The 14,099-nt window shown below is 42.4% G+C and overlaps 1 protein-coding gene across 1 annotated transcript in view; it reads right to left on the bottom strand.

Moving 5' to 3' along the window:
- clu (clusterin) overlaps nucleotides 1-14,099 on the bottom strand; it is a gene marked incomplete at its 5' end in the record, with an annotated part of 51,584 nt that overhangs the window by 33,683 nt on the left and 3,802 nt on the right. The window contains one exon of the mRNA XM_080745071.1: nucleotides 10,547-10,640. Within this exon, the coding sequence (XP_080601197.1) occupies nucleotides 10,547-10,640 (94 nt within the window). The remainder of the gene's footprint in view (nucleotides 1-10,546; nucleotides 10,641-14,099) is intronic.

The raw sequence follows: 14,099 nt of genomic DNA, 5'->3' as shown, positions 1-14,099 counted from the left end.
GAGAAGATTGGATTTTTTAAAAATGTATTTGATGGGGAGATAGATACAGTAGTTGTTAGACTGGTATGAAACTACAGTATAATAATTAAAAAAAATAGTGCACATGCACTAATTTGTTTTATTAGTGCATGTGCGCGTGCATGTGCGCTGAGGCTGCGGCCCAGCCTCAGCCAGACTCTGCCTCCAGCGGCCCCAAGGTAAATTGAGTTTGAGATCCCTGCATGCTATACAGTATGTATCATCTCATCTGCGTGAGCTTAGCCAGACGATCAGAGATGTCTGCCTACTGATACATCTGGTGACATATATCTAAATTCAAAGCTGAAACTGTGTGGAAACAATTGTGAGATTTTAAAGAAAACAGCATTGCAGGAAACAAAGCAGACTTTAGATCAGTCTGGCCTTCCAAATGGGACGGTATCAGGTTTGTTTTCTCCAATGTCTAAGCCCATACAATTCATTTAGATTCCTCCAGATGAGAGATCAGCAGCTGCAGATCTCTCCGGCTATGCCAGACAAGTATGAGCTCATTCTTTTTAACCTCTTGACCTTGGTGTTGTTGTAATGTTACCCTGTCTCCACTAGAGGGGGTGATAAACCACTTGGAGCTATAATGCAGCTATAACTCACAGGCCCATACCGCATTCTCATCTTTGCTGCACTCACAGTACCTGACTTGTTCAATTAATACAGTGCCACGTTTGCACAATCTTAAAAAGTTGATGTTCCCCTTTCTGTTTTCGTATAGAGTAAGTATATTTTGCCATTTGTAGAGAGAGAGAGAGAGAGAGAGAGAGAGAGAGAGAGAGAGAGAGAGAGAGAGAGAGAGAGAGAGAGAGAGAGAGAGAGAGAGATGAGTTTTACATGCCCCATAAATTCAAACACATGATGACAAAACTATGCTTGTGCAACTCTGCATTTAGTCAGGGAATTTTAATAAACCGCTGGGAATAAATTCCTTACCAAACAATTTCTTCACCAACGTGTTCGTAAAGGTGTCTAGTAACATATCTAACAAAGATTGAAATTCAACATCCCTAGCAAAATGTTTGACAGCCAGGGTAATTCTGGGTCTCATTCACTTACTAAACTCTGTACTATAAGGGGAAAAAAATCACTCCCAAAAATCTGCTTTAAGTGGGGTATGAGGGGTCTAACTAGGTGTTTTTAATTATTCTGAATCCATTGCAAGCATTTGTTTTGCACGAAAAATATTCTTTGGGCCAAAAATGGACCCCATACCCCTTGTGAAAAGTGATGACTCATCACTAAACCATAGTTTTTTTGGGTCTGTTTTTAGCCCAAAGAATGTTTTCCGTGCAAAACAAATGCTTGCAATGGATTCAGAATAATTAAAAACACCTAGTTAGACCCCTCACACCCCACTTGAAGCATATTTTTGGGAGTGATTGTTTCCCTTATAGTACAGTGTATAGTAAGTGAATGAGACCCAGAATTACCCTAGCTGTCAAACATTTTGCTAAGGATGTTGAATTTCAATCTCTGTTTGATATGTTACTAGACACCTTTACAAACACATTGGTGAAATAAATTGTTTGGTAAGGAATTTATTCCCAGATTTGACAGGTATTCTGCTAATTTTCCCTGACTAAGTGCACAAATGAACATAGAACAGCAGATGGGCCTTTGACTCACTTCCCTAGAAAGGAGGGGGGCTGTAGAGGAAATCTGACAGGAAAGAAAAGAACGATATATATTATACACAGGATGTCTTCTGACAGATTAGATCACATTCTGTCCTGTGTGTGTGGAATGGAATGGAGAGTTGCTTGTCATGCAATTCTCTCTCTCTCTCTCTCTCTCAGCTCTCTCTCTCTCTCTCTCTCTCTGTTGGTCTGACTGTCTCTTTTTCCCTGTCACTCTATCTCTCTCTCTGTGTGTCTCTTTGTGACAGCCTTATTCACGGCCCGCCCACTAAGCATCCCCCGGGTGCTGAAGTCACATTTTGAAGGGGAAAATCCTACTATAGCCTATAGAGTTAACACAGAAATCGCAAATTTAATGCAATTTCCGAATAGTAAAGTATAAAATACGGCTAGCATGATCAAGAACACAAGATAGTAATTGGCACAAAGCATTATAATTTACTTTATCGTTCGAAATAATGATTTGTTGGCTTTAAGTCCAGCTATTTCTGTTATAGTTTCCTCTTCTAAATTGATGTCAGCACCTGGGGGATGCTGAGAAATTTGCTGAGTGGGCGGGCCGTGAATAAGGCTTATCTCTGTTGATTATTTCTAATGCCTCATCAAATCATATTCTGTCCAAATGCATGGCATGGGATCTAAAAATGGGTAAGCCTTGGAGCTACAGTCAAACCTTTACAGTTACGCTGTTGTTGTTGTTCATTCAAAAAAGTGCTGTACCAATTAGGGATGGGACGATATTATCAATATTATCGTTTATCGTGATAAAAAACACTCATGATAATCGTATCGTGGAGTTTTCATTTATGGTGATATCGTCCTCCGTCATGCACTGGGATCAATTCACCTTTTATTTGCCGAGCTGCATATCCGGTACCATTTAAACCCTCTATTGGTAAAAGGTACTTATAACATGCGTACTTGATACAGTCTCGTTTTCACTCTCTATCAAATGCCTTTGCCAAAAAATAGCCGATCTACAAGCTCACAACGTGTCGCAGCACGACGCGTTGTGAGCTTGTAGATCTGCTATTTTTTTTTTGTTGAAAATGTGATAATGGATCTTGATTATGGCGATAATATCGTAAATCGTGATTTATTTTGTCAAAAATAATCGTGATATGAACATATCATATCGTGCCATCCCTAGTACCAATAGGAAATAAGACAAGAGGTCACTCATATTCATATTCTGCGTGAATCCATCCTATCAGAAGTTAGAAAAGGTTTCCACTAAAAAACACAAGTGTTTTAAAATTCCCTGTCACTTTCATGTAACCACTGTGTCATTATGGCCAAAGACAATGGCTCAATATGTATTAATAGCATTTTGTCCGTCCCACTGCACACACTGTCCCAGTTTCTAATGCCCCATTTTCATCTTGTTTAGAACATGTCATTTAATCTCATCCGGAGCAGCCTACAAGTGAGCAGGTAGCCTACGTGTTTTTGGCCTTGTTCAAGGGCACTTTAACATCGCCCTTTGCTGTGAGCTTTATGTTGTGAGGAATGAATGCTCCCTGTGCTGACACAGTGTTCTCTTGCAGGGGTGTCACACCAAATTCTGGGCCCTGGGTACAAGATCACAGCGCTGCAAGCTGTAGATCTGCTATTTTTTGAGAAATCGTGAACATTTGTGCAAGTCTTTGAATATTTGAAATCCTTAAAGGTCCTACACCATGCATTTAAAAATAATTTATATAACACTGTTTGTGTCCCAAAAACGTTTTTGAAAAGGTTTGAGGCTAAATTACCACTCCTGAATACAGAGCCCCTGTCATTTCTGCCTGGCTTTCAGAGCATTTTCAGCTGCAGTACCACCTTGTCCTGAGTGGGAGGACTGCGCTATTGAGCCAGATTTGGCCCCACACTCCTCCCCACCTCCTGCTCAGCAGGCCTGCCCACCCCTCCCCAACCCTCTCCCAGCTCCTCCTGCCTCCTTCTCAGGCCTGCCCACCCCTCCCCAACCCTCTCCCAGCTCCTCCTGCCTCCTTCTCAGGCCTTGTGACATCACAAATCTGACATTTCACAATCAGGACCGTTCTGAGACATGCTAACATAGATCTGCCCATAAACTGAGAAAGACACAATGGTCAGAAATAGGACTTTGTGAGGATAGAAGTTGCTGGTGGGACACCAAGAAAATACATAAAAATTGGAAAAATGAAAATTCATGGTGTAGGCCCTTTAAGGTTTTTTGTAAAAACCTATGTTTCTATGTCAGTGGTGCTCAAACCTTTTCACATGAAGGACCCCCAAAATGATATGTATGTGGCCACGGACCCCCATCTCAAAATATGTAGGTCCAGAGATCCCCCCGGAAGCAACATTTTAGTTACAAATGTTCGCTTGAAAAATACATATATTCAATGATTTGCACACATTTTCACGACTTTTCATAAATAGCAGATCTACAACCTCGCAGAGAGTATAAAATAATTAAGGCCCCTCCACCTTGGGCCCTAGTAAATCAGTCCCACTCCCCCCCCCCCCCCCCCCCCCTTGTGACGCCCCTGCTTCCACTGTCCCAGCGCCTAAAACTAAAACTCGTGCTGGGCAGGAAGAAAATGTCCCAATTCTGTCCTAAACGGCTGGTGGTTCATGGATGATGCATGGGCAGGCTGCAGGGCTCCTACAATGAGGCTAGCTCCCCGGTGCCACAGTTAACTGGTAGGGATGGGTATCGTCTGCGATACTTTTAATGGTATCGATTGCATGACTTCGATACTATCGGGTATCGGTTCACGTAAAAACGAACGATACCTCGTTTTGATACTCTGGAACGTACCCCTGGCCGGTCACATCTGTAACAGTTGGGCTACTGAGAGTTTAATGACTGCTTTAGTAGGCTACACTCGTTACTGTGGAAAATAGCTGACAATAGCCTATAATGTTTATTATTATGATGATTATCCAACGTCTATACTCTCCACTCCGCCACACTGTGTGATCATCATCATCACCTCAACTTAAATAAAAAGTATCGAAAATGGTATCGAAAAGGGTATCGTATCGATTCCCAGGTATCGAAAAAGGTATCATATCGATTCAAAGGTGAACGATACCCATCCCTATTAACTGGTCACGGCGGTGGACTATGACATGCAGTGTAAATTTACGAGCAACCCATCGTAGGATTCACAAAACGTTTTCTTCGTTGACTTTTTATTGTGCGGGTACAGAATGAGTGTAAGAGGGGGGGCAGGAGGGAAAGAGTTTACTTATCGGGCAAAGAATGAAGAAGTGAGAGAGAGCAGGGGGTGACAGACAGTGACTCGAATAAAATAGCCCTACTCACTTTTCAATCAATCAATTTTTCTTTCCGCACCCAAGTTCTCAATTTCTCTTTTTCTGGACAGTCATGCCAACAAAGCATCTTTAAAATGTATATATGAGCTGACAGAGAAGGCGAGGGAGAGATAGAGACCCGCCCGGAGACAGAGATGGACAGAGGGAGAGATAGAGACCAGCCCGGAGACAGAGATGGACAGAGGCATAGGCAGAATCAGTTGGTCTTGTCTCTTTGCTTAATTCTAGCAGCAGGGGTCTTGGTTACACAAGGGAAAAGAATGCTAGCATTCCCTGCCATACCCAGGCAACAACATCTGTTTAAATCCAGATGTTGACCATGTGCACATGCAAGAACAGCAGGTTCTAACAACTGAAATAACAATAATAATAGTTATAATAATGATTGAAATACAACAACATTTTAAAGATGTTGCTTCTTCTGTGGGCTATGCTGCCCTACAAAGGCAGAGTGCAGTAACTATGTTTTCGGACACACCGAAGACTTATTTGTGTCGCCCAAAGGTCAAATTAGCCTTCATGATATTGGGGGACGAACAATTAGCTCAAGAACAGATATACAATCAGTGTAATATCACTTATATGCCTTTATCTCATTTGGCTGATCAGCTGTAACACTTTTAAACCCTTTTTAGTGAAATTCTTGTACGTAGTTACTGCACTCTGCCTTTGTAAGGCAGTATGGTAGGCCTACAGATAGGGGATAAGGCAAATGTGATTGCTTTCTCAGAGCTCTAGATTAAATAGTCTACCAAATCCAGACTCCTGGAGCTGGGAAAGTAGGACATTCTCTCCACAGGGTGCTTTGACCTCTGCATATTAGAGAGGATTTCTTTCTGTGTTAAAGCCTTTCTGCTGGAGCAAAACATTGTTATATAAGGATCAGAAACAAGGCTCTAGGTTGACTTGATTTCTCTCTCAGCTGCAGGGGCGTCCCACCAAATTCTGGGCCCTGGGTGCAAGGATTCACTGTGGGCCCCCCCATGAATGTTAACTATTGAAAAATAGCAGATATACAAGCTCACAGCGCGGCACCGAGTGCCGCGCTGCGAGCTTGTAGATCTGCTATTTTTGAAAAAATTGTGAAAAATGTGTGCAAGTCAGTGATGCTCAAACTTTTTCACGCCAAGGACCCCCAAAATGATATGAATTTGGCCACGGACCCCATCTCAAAATATTTAGTTCCAGGGACCATCCCCCAGAAGCAAAATTTGAGTTACAAAATTGTTCGCTTAAAAAATACATATTCAAAGATTTGCACACATTTTCACGACTTTTCAAAAATAGCAGATCTACAAGCTCGCAGCGCGGCACTCGGTGCCGCGCTGTGAGCTTGTATATCTGCTATTTTTCAATAGCTAAAGTTACTAGGGCCCCTCCACCTTGGGCCCCGGTAACTCAGTCCCACTTTCCTACCCCTTGTGACGCCCCTGGTCGGCTGCAGTCAGGGTTCATTTTACTCCGGGGTTGCAGTAGCCCTGTAACAGATCTTCATAATTGAACGCTTCTTTTTCTTCCCTTTTTCGACTATTTCCTTAGGGTCGCCAGTGGATCATTCTTCTCCATCTCTCTCTCTGTCTCTCTGTCTGTCTGTCTGTGTCTCTCTCTCTCTCTCTCTCTCTCTCTCTCTCTGTCTCTCTGTCTTCTGGAAGAAGCCAATAATCTAGTCTCTCAAGACAGCCCGGCTTGAAAGACTACCAATACTCAACTTTGTGACCAAACACTCTCACTTCTAATAACTCCTAATCAAACTAAAAATGTGTGGCATGTAAAAAACACCATAGCTGAAATTGGTGATGGCATCTCTATGGCAGCTCTATAATGAGATGATATTGGCTCATGAAATGCTGGTTGGATATTTTATAATCCCTATTTCACTTTTTTAAACTAGAAACTATAGCATTAGGATCAATTCGGTCTAGGACAATGGCAGTGTCCACAGAATGAATGAATAGATTTTACCCTACCTACCTACATTAAGCTGCAATTCAGTCACTTAATAAACTAAGTAGCTCCAGAAAGGAATATGACAGAATAATAACATTGCATTGATTGCATAAACAATTGTAAACAACTGTATATTTCCCTCTGCGTGATTTTTGCCGGTCAAGGGTCTGTAAAATGACTTTATGCTTTATGGGGTGACTTTATGAAAATAAATATATCCAACAGAATGTTTTCAACATTTATAGTCGCAGATTGTGTGTTTCAGTTTAAAAACCCAAACTGCAGCGACTCTCCCATTAATGTGTAATCCAGTTGTTGTTGTGGTGCTGGGTGACCACTGTGCTGCTCTGCTCACACACACACCCATGAGTAAGCAATAATAACAGCTGTCACAGACACAGACATGATGTCATTGTTTGCGCACCAGCAAGCAAAATGTTGACATCATTGCAGAAATCATTCAAACTGCAGTTCACTGCAGCACACGAAAAATATATTCTAGATTATGCAATGTTGCATTCTATTAGTATTGTAAAAACTAAGTATTTTTTACATTCATTTTTATGTTTTGCTAACGCACAAATGCAAAAAAATCTATATATTTGTTTCACTATCTTCTAGTCTATATACAGATAGCCACATTTCAAGAAAAATATATATTCTATATAATGCACTGTTGCATTCTATTAGTATTGTAAAAACTAGAGTATTTTTACATTTATGTTTATGTTTTGCAAACGTAAAAATGCCAAAAATATAGACCTATATATATCCCCCCCCCCCCCACTATCTTATAGTCTATATACAGAATACAGATTAGCCACATTTCAAGAAAACAAGCTGTGCGCCACTCGATCAGTCCCCTCGAAATGAACACAAGAAGAAGGTTAAACCTCCTCATCCTCGTGAAAAAGACCGCAACAACTCACTCTCTCACTCACCTCTCCGAGGTCCGCTTCTCTTCTCTCCACTGTGGGTGGAAGCAAGCGTTGTTTGCCCGTCTCCCGCTGGGGCTTTTATAGGGTGGAGGAGGGTGGAGGAGGTGGAGGGTGGAGGGTGGAGGGTGGAGGAGGGCGGTGTGGTGTGGTGTGACTCACTGTGAGAATGACTGGATCAGATCAGGATGGAGGACTTTTCCAGAAGTTGTGTAATTTATGGCTCAGCGGGTCGAGGCTGCGGTGCTGCAGCACGTCCACTAGAGGGCAGTGTGCGACTTGTGTTTGGCTCGATGTGTTGCTGTCTGTTCAGGACAGTAATATCTCTCTCTCTCTCTCTCTCTCTCTCTCTCTCTCTCTCTCTCTCTCTCTCTCTCTCTCTCTCTCTCTCTCTCTCTCTCTCTCTCTCTCTCTCTCTCTCCCCAATTAAAACCAGTTAAATTCACAGCTTCAAATGGGGATTTCATTAATTGATAGCATGGTTAAACAAAAGTGGAATGGAATGAAAGTTAAAATAGCAGCTCTATGAAAGCAGAATGATTTATGGTGGTTTTATTATTGGACATCCTTTAACTTTACTTTGGCAGCAGCACAGGAGTCTTGCTGCTGTGTTGTTTACACACTGCTGTACCTGTCCTATAACTCACCCATCAGATATGGACATTTTTGTTTATTAGATACAGTATTGTTGTCACAATGTTTTGGGGTGATTGTAATCTAGTGGGAAAGTGTCTCTGACTCTGATGTCTCTGTACAGTTGGCGACAGGTAGTTATACTCTCTCGATGGAGAGGCTATTTTCACTCAGACTGTACATATAGGATGTCCTTTGTTCTCAGGTATTCTATTTCTACCACTGTATTGGTTTGCTATGGGGTTTTCATCTTCCAATATGTAATGTGTGAAACAGTTAGAAGACCCTTCAAAATGCACTCACTTCATTCCGCATTATTTGGTCATCATCTTTTCCTCATCTCCGTTAGTTATGTTTACAACATTGTGTTCTTCCATTATAATAAGCATCACTGGATTAATATATAGTCCTGAGTGGGCTTAAGTAACCGCACAGCATGCGTTATTTGGTGTTTTCCATTGAATTCAGAAAGGATTTGTAGAAGAGATCAAAGTGGATCAATAACTACATATTCTTAATATCAGGTCCATATTTTTAAGGTTAAGTAAGAATGAGCCAGCACATTTTTATGTAAGTGTGACTGGACATTAGTGTTTCACCCATTTTGTAATATCTTGGTTAAAAGGACAGACCTGGCAACCATAAAGAGAAACAGGTTCTTTAACAGAGTCCAATATTTTGAGCCAGATTTGAATTGGGATGTCCAACTTGATGTTCCGTTTGGTGGCATAAAAAGCCCTTCTATCTTACTGTATAGGTGCTGATGTTTAGATAAGTTGTATAATTGTATTGTATGTTCAAGGGTAATCAAACCTAGAATGATTTTGTCTTGGTTATAATAATTAGTGTGGTTGCCTGACAGGGCAACACATTATAGTTCTAGGGAAACTTTATAGACTTATAGGGTAACTTTTCCACTGCCATTGGAAATGGTAGGGATAGGGAATCAATAGGGAATCAATGAGATTGGGAATCAATGGGAGTGCGAATCAATAGGGAATCAATTGGTCGAGCTTCACATGCAACCTGCACTCGCAATTTCAAATTGCATCTTTTATAGTTACTGTCAAGGTCTGGGAGAATTTGAGCTGAGGTTCAAGCTCTGTCCCTCCCCTTCCTGCCTCCATTCTGGGTCAAGGGATGTGAGGTTGAGGAAGTGTAAATAGTGGCTGAATGATGCCAGGTGTGATTAAACCAAATGAAGCATGGGTGGAACTAAAAGCTACTGAGTCATGTAGCCTACAGGTTTGTATACAGATTATCATAGAGATTATGGGAGAACATCTGTTTGTTTTGACTGGAGGCATTTGGACCGATTCCTGCAAAAACATGTCGTTTACCATAAAGTGTGTGTGTGTGTGTGTGTGTGTGTGTGTGTGTGTGTGTGTGTGTGTGTGTGTGTGTGTGTGTGTGTGTGTGTGTGTGTGTGTGTGTGTGTGTGTGTGTTGTTTTGTTGTTTTGTGCACATGAGCATGAACGCTTATGCATGCATGTGTGTGTTTGTTTTAATTATTTAAACGTTAAAGCAATAAAACAGCTGAGTATTTACCAGTGTTGCTGATTCTATTCTTCTCTTGTACTGTCGTTTGTCCAGCGCCTGGGCTAGAGTGGCTTTGTGCATGCATGCACCCCTGTGTTTGTTTTAATCTCATCATGTTTATATCCAAAAGCATGTATGCATGAATGCAGTAGGTAGTCTGCTGGCCTAGTGGTCAAGGCGTATACCACACTATGATGCCTGCTGGCGTCGCAGGTTCGATTCCTGATCCGGGAGTCCTTTGCCACATGTCATTCCCCATCTCTCTACCCATTTCCTGTCGGTGTACTATCCTATCAAATAAAGGCATAAAAAGCCCAAAAACGAATCTAAAAAAAAGGAAAAAAATGCATGAACGCAGTTTAAGCCTAACCCTAGAAAACCCTAACAAAAAGTAAAACATGAATGAAAAGCTTAGTGCATGTATAGTAGGTGTGTGTGTGTGTGTGTGTGTGTGTGTGTGTGTGTGTGTGTGTGTGTGTGTGTGTGTGTGTGTCCACGGAAGCATTTTGTCTCACCAGTGCCACTGCCTGTCCTCTTCAGCTCCATCTCCTGCATGTGGATCTTACTGGGAGTCATCCTGATGGGGACTGGGTGGACGATGGCTGTGTCCTGAAGGACAGACGGACGAGGGTTGAGAGAGACACGGTAAGACACACACAGCAGAAAATCAGACTGTAACATCTAGAACAGGGCAGCCCAAAAGGTAGATGGTGATCTACCAGTAGATCACCAATGGGTGTGCAGGTAGACCACATGACATGCCTCTAAAATATATATAATTAAAATATACAAAAAAAAATATATATATCAATATGAACTCAAGAAGGGCCTGTCAGCTCCCCTCATGGCTTCTAAAGTAGGCAAACCTCCAATGCAATACTTTGTTCAAGAGTCAGTAGCATTACAAAGAACCCCAAAACCTACCACTTCCATACAGAATGGGATGAAGACATTTCCCCCAGTATTTCCCATTTATTTCCCCCTTACAGAAAGTGTGTTTGTCTAAAATGTAACACCAGTGCTACTATTCCAAAGCTCCCCTCAGGCCCTCAGCTAAATCCTTTTGGATGGGTAGATCATGTTGAGCTAGTCATTTTAAAAGTGGATCTCACGTCAAAAAAAGTGTGGGCACCCCTGATCTAGAATGACTATGGAAACATCCAAACAAAAAGCCAAAGGTTGAAGTCTTTCCAAGACTTTCCGAGCAGGCATTCAAAGACTTACTGGAACAGAACAGTGCACCGGGAGGACACCTGTCTTGTTGGCCCCTACAACAAGACTTATCACACATGCACGCACGCACGCACGCGCACACACACACACACACACACACACACACACTCACACACACACATTCTTCAGTCCTGTGTCGGCAGCACTCATTGCCGGAGGTGAAGACAGACCATAAAAAATGGGTTGAGGCAAAATATGTTTCTATCAGTTCAAGGCCTCGATGCTGGTGACTCAGAACAGCATCACTTTTTAGCCCCATTTATGCCATTCTGTACTCTGACTTTTCAATACTACTGCATGTATTTTAGGTTTGTATACTGTTTTAATGACAGTATTTTACTGATTACATCTTCAATACCAAATAAATAATTAACCAACTTTTGCATTTGCTGGAAAGCCTTGAGGATTGGGGGAAAGTCTCTCTCTATCAGTGGAATACTCAAAGCAGCACTTGGCTGGCCCTTAACTTGGTTTTCACTGTCGGGTGGAAACCTTTGTTTCCAGCCCAGACATTTACAAGAACTTTTACAATGGATCCAATATAGTTATTATTTAATGAATAAGGAAGGCACTGGAGAAACTCGGACAATTAGATTTTATTTTATTTTTTTTAACATTTATTTTTGGGCTTTTATGCCATTAATGACAGGAAATGGGGAGAGGGATGGGGAGTGACACGCAGCAAAGGTCGTCGGGAACGGGATTCGAACCCACGACACCCTGTCAGGCTGGCATGGCAGCCTGTATAGAGTCTGAACACGACGCCAGCAGCCGGGCCAATGGTTCAATGTTTATAAATGTTTTTATCCTTTGTGATATTTGTGGAAGTGCTGATGGAAGTCCTTATTGGAAATCACAATAATATTTAAAGTAAAACATGTTTCTTAATTTGAAAACGTGTTTTCACATTTGTACAATGAAGCTATGGACAGAGGTTTTATTTATGTAGGATAGGTTAGTGTAAGACCCAACTCTGGCCACTTGGTGGCAGGCAACTCATTGTTTTTGGAGCTGTGTGAAACACAGGCTCCCTATACGTGGCTGTGTGGGTCTGTCTGTCTGTCTGTCTGTCTGTGTGTGTGTCTGTGTGTATGTAGCCTGAACTTCCTAAACTTCGGCACGCCACTAGTCCCACAGTTTTGCCACCAAACACTCGCGCCATATGTCAAATCGACCGGCTTACTCGGGAATCGTGGGCTATTACTTTTCTAAGAGAAAGGTTCTATAGTTTAATTGATATTAATTTATTAGTGAATTAATTTTCCCCATTGACTTAGAATGGGAATCGCAAAAACTCACATTCAATTATTTGTCTCTCGCAAACCACAGGGGCTACAGTTTCAAGACTTGGAGAGGAGGTTCATAATGATTTCAAGGATTAAATAAAAAATAATTGTGTCATTTGGCCTCATGGTGGCGCTATAACACCCCACTTTACGTTTTGGCCTGTAACTCTTGAACCGTAGGTCGGAAAATTAAAAATATTTTTTCCCTGGATTCCTTGGGTCATGACGCATCTCCCCATATAGGCCACGCCCATTTGCGACATGATAGATTTTCCGCCATCTTGAATTTTCTCCAAAACACACTTTTTGCTCCTTTTCCTACATATTTTCTTCAAATGTCACAAAAATCGGTACACATGATCCACACACACACACACACACACACACACACACACACACACACACACACACACACACACACACACACACACACACACACACACACACACACACACACACAGCTCCACTTCACACGGGTGTGATTTTTCCTCAAGCGCAGCATAGGTTCAAGTCTCCTTGGTCAAACCCTGAAGTCTAAATAGAATGAAATATTAGATTTTAATTGCATTTTGTGTGAAAGAGTAAAATACTCTAAACGTATTTGTTTTAGCTGGACAGTTGAGGGAGTGACAGTGACAGCGGTCTGTTTCTTCTCCAGGGGAAGGCTTCTGAGATCATTACTGTATTGGACATTATTGTATTGGGTATTTTCATCTGAGGGAAAATAAATGCATACTGGAGTGTACAGTCCATCCATCCATCCATCCATCCATCCATCTTCAACCGCTTATCCGGAATCGGGTCGCGGGGGTAATAGTTCCAACTGAGACCTCCAGATTTCCTTATCCTGAGCAACTTTACCGAGGCGTTCCAAAGCCAGTTTGGAGATATAATCCCTCCATCTGGTCTTTGGTCTGCCACGGGGTCTCCTCCCAGTGGGACGTGCATCGAGGACCTTCCTAGGAAGGCGCTCGGGGGGGCATCCGTACTAGATGCCCCATAGCTGACTCCTTTCCAATTGTAGGAGCAGCGGTTCTACTCCAAGTCGGGTGACTGTACTGTAATTACAAAATGAATAAAACTATTCCTCTCTAAAATTGTATCAGCAAGTGCTCACAGTGCTTTGATGGTTGAGGACCTCAACCGAGTCTGGGGGTTGGATTCGCCCCCAATCTGCCCTATATAAGGACCTCATATCACTCAGTGGGTCATCAACGTCCTGCTGTACCGCCACTGGTGAACCCCTAAGGAGGGAAGTGAGGTATAACAGCTCCCTGGTGCCCCATTACCTCCACACCCAAGTGCCCACGGCTCGGTGGGGGCAGGCCACTTTTGGGGACTCCAAATCCCTGAGATGACTTAAGTTTGGCTCCAGTTCTCGTGCCCAAATTGCAGAATGTTTGTTTGCGGACCGCTGCACGATCCAGACAGGCCATACCAGGCACTCACATGGCACGCTGCAGCAGTAGCAGTGCGAGCCCCACTAGAACGTGTGGCCCCTTTCCTGTGTCCAATGTAACAGCAGCTAGGGATTATTTCAGTGGTTCTC

Source organism: Nannobrachium achirus (genome assembly GCF_963921795.1).
Source record: "Nannobrachium achirus genome assembly, chromosome: 16".
NCBI lineage: Eukaryota > Metazoa > Chordata > Actinopteri > Myctophiformes > Myctophidae > Nannobrachium > Nannobrachium achirus.
Note: the sequence above shows the minus strand (reverse complement) of the source record. Positions and strands in the feature narration are given on the sequence as shown.